Source organism: Miscanthus floridulus, chromosome 19, assembly GCF_019320115.1.
Source record: "Miscanthus floridulus cultivar M001 chromosome 19, ASM1932011v1, whole genome shotgun sequence".
NCBI classification, from domain to species: Eukaryota; Viridiplantae; Streptophyta; class Magnoliopsida; order Poales; family Poaceae; genus Miscanthus; species Miscanthus floridulus.
The window spans coordinates 99,333,195-99,344,246 of record NC_089598.1 but is presented as its reverse complement, the minus strand read 5'-3'; the positions used below and the strand labels follow the sequence as shown (position 1 = coordinate 99,344,246).

Sequence of the window (11,052 nt, the reverse complement as noted above, 5' to 3'; positions counted from 1 at the left end):
AATAGTAGTTTTTCTTACGTGTCACATCATTTAATGCCTATAAAATTATCGTAACATTCCAATTGAGACTGGACTGGTGTTGGGTTCTTTAGTCGTTCCTAAAATTCATGTCATATCAAATATTTAGATACTAATAAGAATTATTAAATATAGATTAATTACAAAATCAATTACATAGATGGAGGCTAATTTGTGAGACGAATTTTTTAAGCCTAATTAATCCGTCATTAGCACATGCACGGTAACACCATGTTGTCAAATCATGAACTAATTAGGCTTAAAAGATTCATCTCGCAAATTAATCATAAGTTATGTAATTAGTTTTGTAATTAATTTATATTTAATATTCTATGTGTTAAACCTTTGATGTGATAGGAATTTTAGAAACCTGTAGAAACCCAACAGGCCCGATGCTGTGCATCGTAGCAGGTGGAGAGTTCAAATCGAAACAATTAAAATTCAGGGACACTTGTTGTCCGATGACTAGATCCGCGTAGCTGAGTGGTGCAAATCTTATAATTTCTGTAGCTAGCAGACACCACACCCGGCCCTCTCTCGTACGGTGACTAAACTACTTCGTTCCTAGTGCCGACTGCAGAGTGCACATCCATATCCTATCTACCATCAGCCCGCTACCTGTAGCTGTAGTGTAGTGCGTACATACCTGCTAGCTCCACCATTCATCTCCCCCATGGCCCTGGCCTCGAGCGCCATATGCTACCAGACCCCTACTGAAGATTTTATTAAGGTAACCAAGAGAGTCCAGGGACCACTTGTTGTCCGGTGACTAGATCCGCGTAGCTGAGTGGTGCAAAATTTCTAATTTCTCCAGCTAGCAGCCACACCACACCCGGCCCTCCCTCCTACGTACGGTGACTAAACTAGTTGCTAGTGCACACGTCCATATCTGAATCTATCATCAGCGTTACCTATAGCACGCAGCTACTAGCTGTACCATTCATCACCCATGACTGGCCATGACCCTGGCCGCGCGCGCCATGCTGCGCTAGCTACCTCCTCAGGTCAACTCGCTCGCCGGGTCGCCGCCGCGCGGCCGTGCTAAACATGCCGCCGGCGCTCTGTATATCGTTCTCCCTCGCGGCAGCCAAGAATTCATGTACGTCGTTCTTCTCTATAATCTGTTTATGCCAACACTTTATTTGGAACTTGTCAACGAATCTGGTGGTATATATATGTTCGTTGCACTCTATTTGTTTTTCACCGTCGCGCGCGGGTTCGCCCCTTGCTGTCTCTTTTCTTCAAACGCGTACTAGAATTCATGAATCCAGGGGGTAGATCTAGCACCGAGGAATAAAACACGCTCTTACAAAATTTATTGTAGCTATGGAAGCTTAGAAGGATAGGCTAGAGATAGAAGATGAATGGAACTAGGAGCTCCTCTTCGCCTTCGGATTTCTAGATCGGCGCCTGCTAGCATGGATGTGTCCTTTGTCAGCATCTGTGCAGTTTGTAAGACTGATGCTGCTAGCCGCAGCGCTAGCCATTCCCTGGCTAAATTTTGATTTGCATCGATCGAGCAGCTGTATGGGTGATAGAGGTCGTATCGTTTGCATTGCCCTTTAAACTCCTTTTGCAACTATCTTTTTCTAAGGGTGTGTTAAGGTGGGAAATTGACTTTTAGTCCCAATTCCTCGTTTGGTTCGTGAAGGAAAATAAGAAGGGGAATTGAAGAGGGAATTCATATCCCCTATTTGGTATGAGGGTTTTGAGGAGAAAATTACAAGGCAAATCATGATAAATGGTGCGGATCTATTTTTCTTTGATTAAGAATACAACTCCCGCCCAATTTCCACCTCTTCCCAAGGGAATTGATTAGTGGGAGTTGGCCCTCTAAACTCCCCTTTCCCTTTCCACCAGAACTCTCTTCTCACAAAACAAACAAGAGATTTGTAAACTCCTATCTCTAAACTCTCATTCCCTGCTTTCCATTATCCCCAACCAAACGAGCCGTAAGATGTTGAGATAATCATTTTATCTTTTCAATTAGAAATAATCGATGTCTGGCAGATTAAATTCGACTTTCGTTAGAAATAACATCATTTTAACTATGGGCGTCGGGATTTGAACAACGAGCCTGCAGATTAAATTCGACTTTCATTAGAAATAATCGATGTCTGGCAATTTAGATTTGCCGAACCCGTATCGCCTATTGCTACCAAAGGATGGCCATGCATCGGGGCGTACATGAAACCCGGAACATACGTCCATTTTTTTTATGAGGATTGGAACAGGTTCATCTGGAACTGCCCCACGTGATGTCCAGCACAACAAACATCTGGAGCAGCCCGTTTTTAAGAGGCCCATCCTTTTTTTTTCTGAAAGGTTAAAAAGGTCCATCTTAAAAGCAAGATATCTCTGTGAGAGAGAAACCGGGCTCCCATGTAATTGTTGAGGCCCATTAAGCTCAGGCCATTGTTAATAGTACCTCCAACCGCCTAAGAAAAAGCCAAAAATAACTAACCTTCCAGCCGAAGAAACAAGACACACGTTCAGTTTGGGAACCCTAAACCGCAAAACCCACCACCCACACAAATCACAAATCCACGAGCGAGATCCATGGAGATGTACGAGATCCGCGGCGAGGAAGCCCCCGCCCCGGCCGCCGCCGTCGCTGACGGCGGCAGTCTGCTGGGCGCCATGGAGCAGCTCATCGATCACGAGGACGGTCCACTCCAGCCCGCGGCCGCGGGTGCGGAAGGAGGAGGCGGCCTCTGCGGCCCCCTGCAGCGGCTCATCGACTTCGGGGACCGCCGCCTGCAGGCCGCGAGCTTCTTCCTTGTCTGGGGCTGCTGCGTGTTCATCAACGCCGTGGTCCTGAACCCCGCCGCTAACCTGGAGCACAAATTCGTGGGCTTCGTCGTCCTCATAATCGGCGCCTGGCTCGCTCTCCTCACGCTCGCCGGGGCCGGTGCAGGGCGGGCCGCCGCGCGTGCGGAGAGATTCCTCAGGGGATTGTTCTTCTAGCTAGATCCGCTCATGCGCAGCAGCTGCATAGGGGATAGGGGTTCTGTGTGTTTCCTCTTCATTTCTGGTCTGATTTCTAGAGTTTGGGCGTTGGGCTGGTGTTTGATCATGTGCCATGCCAGTATGCCACTTACCGATCGAATGATCTACCAGCTTGTAATTATTTCTTGTTGACGTTGTAAATTGTAATACCAATTCCCATGTGAATAAAATGCCCATGGACTTTCCTTTCCCCTTTTGGTATCTATCTTACATACCAGTGACCTCCATTTTAATACTCAACCAATAAGCTCATCGATGTTGATCAGTATACTGCAACTGCAACAGAGAGGAATGGGAATGAGTAATTAATTTGTAATTGTCACACATTGAACAACGTTGCAAATTTTATATAATAATCACCGCATTGGTCCAGATTTTCTACGCGATTAAATTTTAGTCCTGATCATTCCACTGCTGACTACAGTGAAGTGACTTTTCATGTATCTGTTGCGCCCCTAAAACAAGCACTTTTTTGTGCAGATGATGGGGGGATCATATAGACAAGGTGCTGCATTCAAACTTACGAGATGCATGCATGGAGCAGCATATACATGAATAATGATTATCTGTAAGTTGCAACTCCATTTTCCCCCTGATCGATCCTTTGATAAATAAACCAGCTTCCACAGTATTGCACAAGGACCTGATCCAAATGGATTTGCGCAACAGTTCTAGGCAATTGATGTGATTACATCAAGCTGAACTACTTATTCTTTCTCTTGCCATAGGTGGTTGCTAATAAACATGTCTCAGGCTCTCAGCATGCAAACTAAGGTTCCATATATACATGCCTGCTAGTAAGCACCTTAGGTCAGTACATGGCAGTTGAGCAGGATTGCAATGCGATCTGCTGCCAAAATATAATCTTGGAAGCATGCAAGTTATTAAAAATTATCATCATTTATTGGTACTCCCTCCGTCCACATAAGGATATAATTCTCATTTTTAAAGGAGTCAAATGATTTAAAGTTTGACCAAAGTTATAACGATGGGGCAATTCTTTTATCGGATCTAAAGCAATTTGGTGTTTTCTCTTACCAAATGTCATGTTATTGCAACTCAATGAAGCATGCTACCTACACCCTCCAACTCTTAGTAATGAATTTCATTGGAAAAGAGCTTGATCTTGAGATACATACGTTTTTTTTGAACAAGTTGTATGCACTCTGTTACATTTTAATTAGACACAAATCAGACTGTGATGTCATATATATATATATATATATATGTATATATATATGTATATATATATATGTATATATATATGTATATATATACATATATATATATATACATATATATATATATACATATATATATACATATATATACACACACACCGGTATGTGATGCTAAAGAAGACATTGTGAGTAAAATTCTTGTATCGAAGACAAAATCTTGAAAAGGATGTACATATTGTATATATATTTTAGCGACGACTGACAAATTAAATAATAAGGCCAACTAGCACCACTCAACTACCAGGGGCTATGTTGCAAGCTAGGTTCCAGTAGTTGAGTGGTGCAGATATTCTAACTGGTCACAGGTTGTGCCTATGCATGCAGTGGAGTGGGAGCAGATCGAGGTCCTTATATACATGCATGGCCAATGGCATTGCTTCGAGCCCCAGCTCCTAGGAGGTGTTATATATGCATGTACTCTCCTGCCATGTTGCCTCGAATTTATTTGTTAACCAAAATCAACTGAAGATGAAGTGCTCAAATTTATTTGTTAACCAAAATCAATTGAAGATGAAGTGTTTTCCGAAGTAAGTTCAAGATTGAAGAGGGGTCATGCATATGACCCCCTTTGACCTAGTAGCTTAAGCTCTTCCACCGGCTAATTAAGAGCCAACAGACAACCAAAGAGGATAGGAGCTAGCTCTCCTCCCACGACATGTTTGGTCACATGCACTCACAGGTATATATGTCCTCCTGTTCTCCACTTATTATCATATTTACATACAATGTTCATATGCTTGAGCGTTTTCTTACCATTTCACTATGTAATTAATTAGTATAATTTTTTCCTCTTCTTCTTGTTATTATCGGTATGTTAATTTGGTTAGCTATATATGCTCTGAGCTAGCGAAGTTCAAATATAATTTCAGATATGTAACACGATGCATGCATGCTTTTCTCTTAGGCCCCGTTTGAATCCTTGGAATTGAATTCACTTTAATAATCATAATTTAGACACAGATTAATTAAGCTTATATGGTTATATATAGAATATATTTGTATATTGTTATAGGACATACGAGAGAGATACTTATGTGTTGTATTTCTACTGTATGGAGTGAGTTGAAGAGCGTGTTATAAGTTGCAAAGTAAAAACATGGTATGGTGATCTATAGAATCAATTTTCATCTCCCATCCTATGAATCTGAGATAGGCTAATATGCGAACTTTGAAAAGTCATGGAATATCAAATTCAAAGTGAAATATCCTAGTTTATTAAGTAGATTCCAATTCCCCCGAAATAAAAGGATCTAAACGACCCCTTAGAGAAAGATGGTAATGATTATTATTTCGATTGGTTGGTCTGGTGCTGCTTTTCTGTTTCTTCTTCTTGCTTTTTGGACTTTTGACTTTATGACTCCCCGCCCGCCTCTTGTCTTCTAGAACATATGTAAACTCCGGGATAATAAGAACAAGATAGTTGGGAATTTGGGATAAGGTCTGTCCGTTGATTGAAAAGTAAATAAAAGTTACGGTGTCAAGTACGTTAATTGTCAGCAGAGTACGTAAATTAAGCTGGTGATGCTGATGCCAAGTCAACACTTGACTCATATACCTCTCTGTCCGTTGTCCGCCGAAACGACGACGACGGTTAAAACATTTTTTTTTCTCTGCGCAATTTTTCCTCCATTTCTGAATTCTGGCATACGTACCCTCGACCTCGACAGGCCACGAGACGACACACCTCCGCGTCGCCACCGCGTGCGGAAGGCATCACGTACGCAGCCAGCGGCCAGCGCCAGCCTAGTTACCCCTGCCCGCACAAGCGCAGCAGACAGAAGCCGCGGCCGCCCCAGGTCCACTGCAAGGAGCTAGCCGCCATGTTCTCCTGACCCATGGCAAGCTACTACTATAACTTCTAAGTTCTTACAGCGTGCAATGCTAACACAAATCCCCTCATCGTCTGCCATCAGCTCTCGTCCCGTCGTCCGTGCTAGCTGTGCGATTCTATCGATCTGGTGAATTCTTGCCTTCAATTCTATTGCCCTCACGCTTTCCTCTTCCTGTCTCCTCTTCCTCCCCTTTCTCTTCCTCTGGACCCTAGATCAAGTACTAGATCTCGATCTGCTTCCTAATTTGCGTCTGCTTATAATCAATCAGAGTGAGAGCACGAAAAACAAGCTAGGCAAGAGAGGAATCACAGAAGGACACCTTCGCACGTGATTCAAAAGCGCGGATTCATCAGGAAGCTCATCGGCATGGTGACTACTGACCATCTTATAACTATATAGACACATGCCTTATGAGTTTTTCCCTTTTACAAGATTAATTTCTGTTCTATTTATTAATGTTCCACGCACGTAGGCGAAGGAGAGCATGAAAGACATGGAGAAGCAGGTGACTAAGAACAGCATGGATGCTCTTCCTCCAGTTCAGGTGATGGCCGGAGGAAAAGAACAAGATCCACTGATTCTAGTGGATCGGCGCATCAATCCGGTAAGTATTGCACAACACTGTTACCTAAGAAAAAAACACTCTCCTGTCTCCACCCCCTCTTCCTCCCTCTCTCTCCCATCTACGCTTTGATAGATCTTGTATCTGCAACAAGTATATTGTTGTAGGGGAAATGTATATGGATGGATTTATATGCCAAAACCCATTGCATGTATGTTTTCTCCTAGGATTCCTCCCAGATCAAGTTCACTAATTAATTTCAACCGCGGTGTTGCCTCAATTTGATGATCTTTCATGTAAGCCTGTGTAATAGGAAAAATATTATTTTCTGGAATCAGAATAATTTCATTTCTGGGTTCTATTCTAAGTGATAACTGTATACTTTTATTTTCCCCAGATCACTCTTGTAAAACTGGATAAAATATGATCATCTCATTATGTGCATCTCATGACAAATAATTGCCCTATTAACTCTTTGCTATTCAACTATATCATCCTATGCTTCTATTGTCATTGGCTATTCAATCTAGAAAATTTCATCATCAACACTACTACAAACATTTACCAATCCATCAAAATCATTTATCAAAAATAAAATGGTTTAATAAATGTTGTGCCTCAAACTGTTTACAAACTCCAATCATGTTCATTGTACCTTTGCTTCAAACTGATGTCTTTAGAAAGAGGCTTCAAATTAAAGCATATGAGGGGCATTTAAAATGACAACGTAACCTAATAATCTATTTAATCAAAATAAATTGATGCGCCGATTAGCTTATAAGACTAGCTAGTTTGGATGTGTCCTGTAAACACTTAGTTACTGAATCGTCTGCAAACATGCAATTCATGACTTGGACCATTTTTTGTTCACGTATGAGACTGAATCCTTTTTTTTTTGTCACTCAAGCATATGTTCGCAGCGTTTATTAATTTGGCCATTCTTTTCTCTTCGTGAACTCTCGCTGCCGGTAGTACTTTTAACGGTTAATATTAGTTACTTTTTCACACCATGCATTCTTGAATACTCATGTAGCATCCTTTGTTTTCTATATAAATCTCAGATCAATGTCATTAATTAACTATTGCTGATAGTGCTTATATGGTGTGGGAAAACAAATAAATAAATAAATATATATGTGTGTGTGTGTGCGCGCGCGCGCGCAATATATGGAACAATCATGGGGAAACATTATTCTATATATTTTACATTGTTTTTTAGAAAAAAATAGAATTGTATTAGATAATTTTTCTAATTTAATTTCTTTGGATGCTAATCCGAAATGGAGGCATGTATAGTTGGAAACAATGGGTTGTTTAAGAATGCTTTGGTTCCATTTTATAAGGTAATTATTGGCTCTGTTTTTTAGATTCAACTTGATCATCTTAAACCATCTCTTGGCAACTCAAGCTTACTTTGCATCATCTACCAACATTAATTATATATTTGCTGTGTGTTTTAGATGTTCTTTTTTACGAAACTGGAGGGGCGCAAGTCCCTACAGAGAGATTAAATTAAACAAAAAAGGAGTCACCAGTTACAAACAACAGTTCAAGAGACAAAAAAAGAAGAGAAAAAAGGTAAATTCTAAAAATACAAATTACAACAATTATGGATCCATAGATCAAAGATTGTTGAGACACAGGCTTGACTTTGCACGTACTAAATTTCAGCAAAGTGATTTCCAATCATCCTTCATGCGCTATTAACTTAGATTTATCAATCTGAACTCGTGAGAAAGTTTTTTCTTTGAAGCTAAAACCATTGTCAGGAATGAATAATAAGTGCTCAAAACATTTGAAAGAATAGTAATAATAGAGGCATGAATGATAGCAGCTGTGGATAGCCAGGTGGTACCTATTGCACTGTGAATATGTATTCTCTGTACCAAAAAAAAAACCTACCGCATGCATGGATATACACCAAGACCTAGATTAAAGTGGCAAATCGAAGTACTAATTAACTTGGAGCTTCTGGCAATATATATACTTCTGGTGTTTATGGCTAGGTTTTAGCCGTGCACAAATAACTCATCAGAACACCGTACCACTGTGATGTATAGTTAAATCTCATGATATCAATGCAACAATCATCAATGAAGTCATCACATGATTACATATATCGATGATGTTATTAACTCGTTATTCCATACCATTATCCCTCTATGTCTTTATGACCATGTTCAAATCATCATGCATGTAAAAGTGTAGCTTTGTTATCTATCTTTCAACAGACACCTAAATTCACACATTGTTGTGGTGCCATGCTTTATTGTGAATGTTGCATCTGATATAACACAATGCATCTGGGCATCTTAATTTATTAACTAGTTAGAGTCTTGTGATGGTAGTGTTTATCATGATGGCATGAGTGTCAAACACGTACACGTAGTAGTATGCACATACTGATCAAAGAAACTTGAAATGTCCCATCTTATGCTTCCCTTCCTCTTCATATATGTATATATGCCACCATGATAGAGTGTCTAGTGAGTGTTTATTTTAGCCACGTGCATCCTTTTGCCTAGTCTAGGCTTCATCTGCTTTTTAATATAATCAGCAGCTCTACTGCCTGATTCGTTTTAAACAAAAGAACACGTGCATCCACCATTAGATGTACAAATTAAGATGGATGCACATGGGGCAAACACCACCCTTAAGGTCAAATTTTTCCATGTTGTGAGCAATGAGAACAATTTTTTGACCTATGAGTATGACATGTTTGCTTTTCCACCGTTTGTGTATACGTAGGTTGAAGGCGGCGGCGGCGGCATTGTTTCTGCCAAGATGAACCTAAGCCTGAAGAACTGGCGGGTCCCCTATTGGCTCATTGCAGGTTGCGTGATGGTCATGACCAACCACATCCACGCTGCCCCAAAGTTTATCCCTGCAGAGCTAGCTATGTTCGCATTATTCCTATGTGGCACTGGCCTCATGTTCCTCGCCATGAAGAAGATGATGTGAGAGCGTGTCATAATGCCTAGTCATCATTATCGTTGAATGTTGAACCCAACAATCCTAGCTAGTACCTCTCGTGTCCTCCATGCTACCTATATGGCTATATTGCCTTACAATTTCAGCTTATTTACATGCCTGCATGTGTGAGACAAAGTTTGTGTGATTGTAATAATTCCAGGACACATGCGAACGCGTATATATACTGGAAATTGTTAGACCTTCGTTCTGGCTCTTTTGGTCGTTACTTTGCTCGTATCTTTCAGACAAATGGTTTATTTGGTAACGCTTCTTAACGATTCTACTTATGTTTGGTATACATCGCATTTGGATTTTCTCAGCAGTAGTGTTGAAATGGTTTTATGTTGGATAGTTTGTAGGTTCACAAATATAACAACAAATAAACAGTATAGTTTTAGCTATTACTACTTCATTATCACGCGTGCTTTGGGATTTATTCGAGCACTTTGATGTCCTTTCTAATATGTTGTTAACTGATGGTACTTACTAGTATCATATATGGCCATTGATTTAATACCTAGTGACTAGTGAGTAGATGCTAGCTAAGAACTAAACCAAACTAATAAGTAGGCCCTAAGTTTAATATATGTCCTGCATGATACTTACTAGTATCATGCAAGCCATGGCCTTACCGGTCGGGGTGCTGAATTGGTGCTGCCAAAACAATGGGAGCCAGGAGTCAGCTATCTTGTTTCCCGGGAGGCCGCGACAAAGCCCATCGTGCACGAGAAAAGGGAGGACTTGGATTCCAGAACCTGGCTACTCAGTCTGCTCCTCAAGTTGCTACATCGAATTTACAGACTATGGGTTTCTGCATTTACATACCTGGCACTCGATCCTCTCGAGAAGGGAGATGTGACAGAATCACCCTAATTATATGGCCCACGTGCACCTGTCATTGTTCTTAAGACCTCTGACTACTATACACGAGAGCCAGATAACCTAGGTAGTCTGTCGGGTGTCCTCGGGGAACCCCAAATCATCCACATTTTACAACTCATACATGATCAATATGGAGTTACCACAATATTACAACATTTGATACAAGAATGACTTACATCAGAGTGCGGAAGATTACTAACAAAAGTTTACAAAACATGTCCACTTGAAACTTAACTTAGGTTTAAAAAGGTGATTAGAACTACGGAAACAACTTAGGTGAAGCATCTAAGGTAGATGAGACAACCAGATCATGTCGAGCCCACCGACATGACCTCGATTAGCAGCACAAGTCAGAACCTGCAACAGGGGTTAACAAACCCTGAGTACTTAAGGGTATTAAACAAGTCTTATACCCGACTAAAGAAAAGACTCCAAGTGTATGCAGGCTTAAAGGAAAGTTTAAAGCAAGAGTAACTTTTGCAGAAAAGCTTACTACAAGTGATCCTTACGTTCGATATTTTAGCTTTGTATTAAG

General features: G+C 40.8%; 1 protein-coding gene across 10 annotated transcripts; it reads left to right on the top strand.

Annotated features, from left to right (window-relative positions):
• The first annotated feature begins 852 nt into the window (after positions 1–852).
• LOC136527694 (uncharacterized) lies at positions 853–9,878 on the top strand. Of its 10 annotated transcripts, none has more exons than XM_066520501.1 (6): positions 4,356–4,947; positions 5,936–6,064; positions 6,182–6,226; positions 6,369–6,469; positions 6,573–6,704; positions 9,411–9,876. In XM_066520501.1, exons 4-6 carry the CDS (start codon positions 6,467–6,469, stop codon positions 9,621–9,623), a joined length of 348 nt encoding a protein of 115 aa, XP_066376598.1. In that variant the 5' UTR covers positions 4,356–4,947; positions 5,936–6,064; positions 6,182–6,226; positions 6,369–6,466; the 3' UTR covers positions 9,624–9,876. The 10 variants fall into 10 exon arrangements, with proteins under 10 accessions (XP_066376591.1, XP_066376593.1, XP_066376592.1 ...); XM_066520498.1 differs by having other exon boundaries at positions 5,936–6,106; XM_066520494.1 differs by lacking the exons at positions 5,936–6,064; positions 6,182–6,226; positions 6,369–6,469 and adding exons at positions 853–1,117; positions 3,508–3,595 and having other exon boundaries at positions 4,593–4,947; positions 9,411–9,878.
• Positions 9,879–11,052: the final 1,174 nt, after the last annotated feature.

Excerpts from the sequence above, each read along its gene's own strand:
- LOC136527694 (XM_066520494.1), top strand. The coding sequence starts at position 4,924 with ATGTTTGGTCACATGCACTCACAG. Across the intron at positions 4,948-6,572 it reads TTGGTCACATGCACTCACAG|GCGAAGGAGAGCATGAAAGA; the intron begins GTATATATGTCC and ends CCACGCACGTAG. Across the intron at positions 6,705-9,410 it reads TGGATCGGCGCATCAATCCG|GTTGAAGGCGGCGGCGGCGG; the intron begins GTAAGTATTGCA and ends GTGTATACGTAG.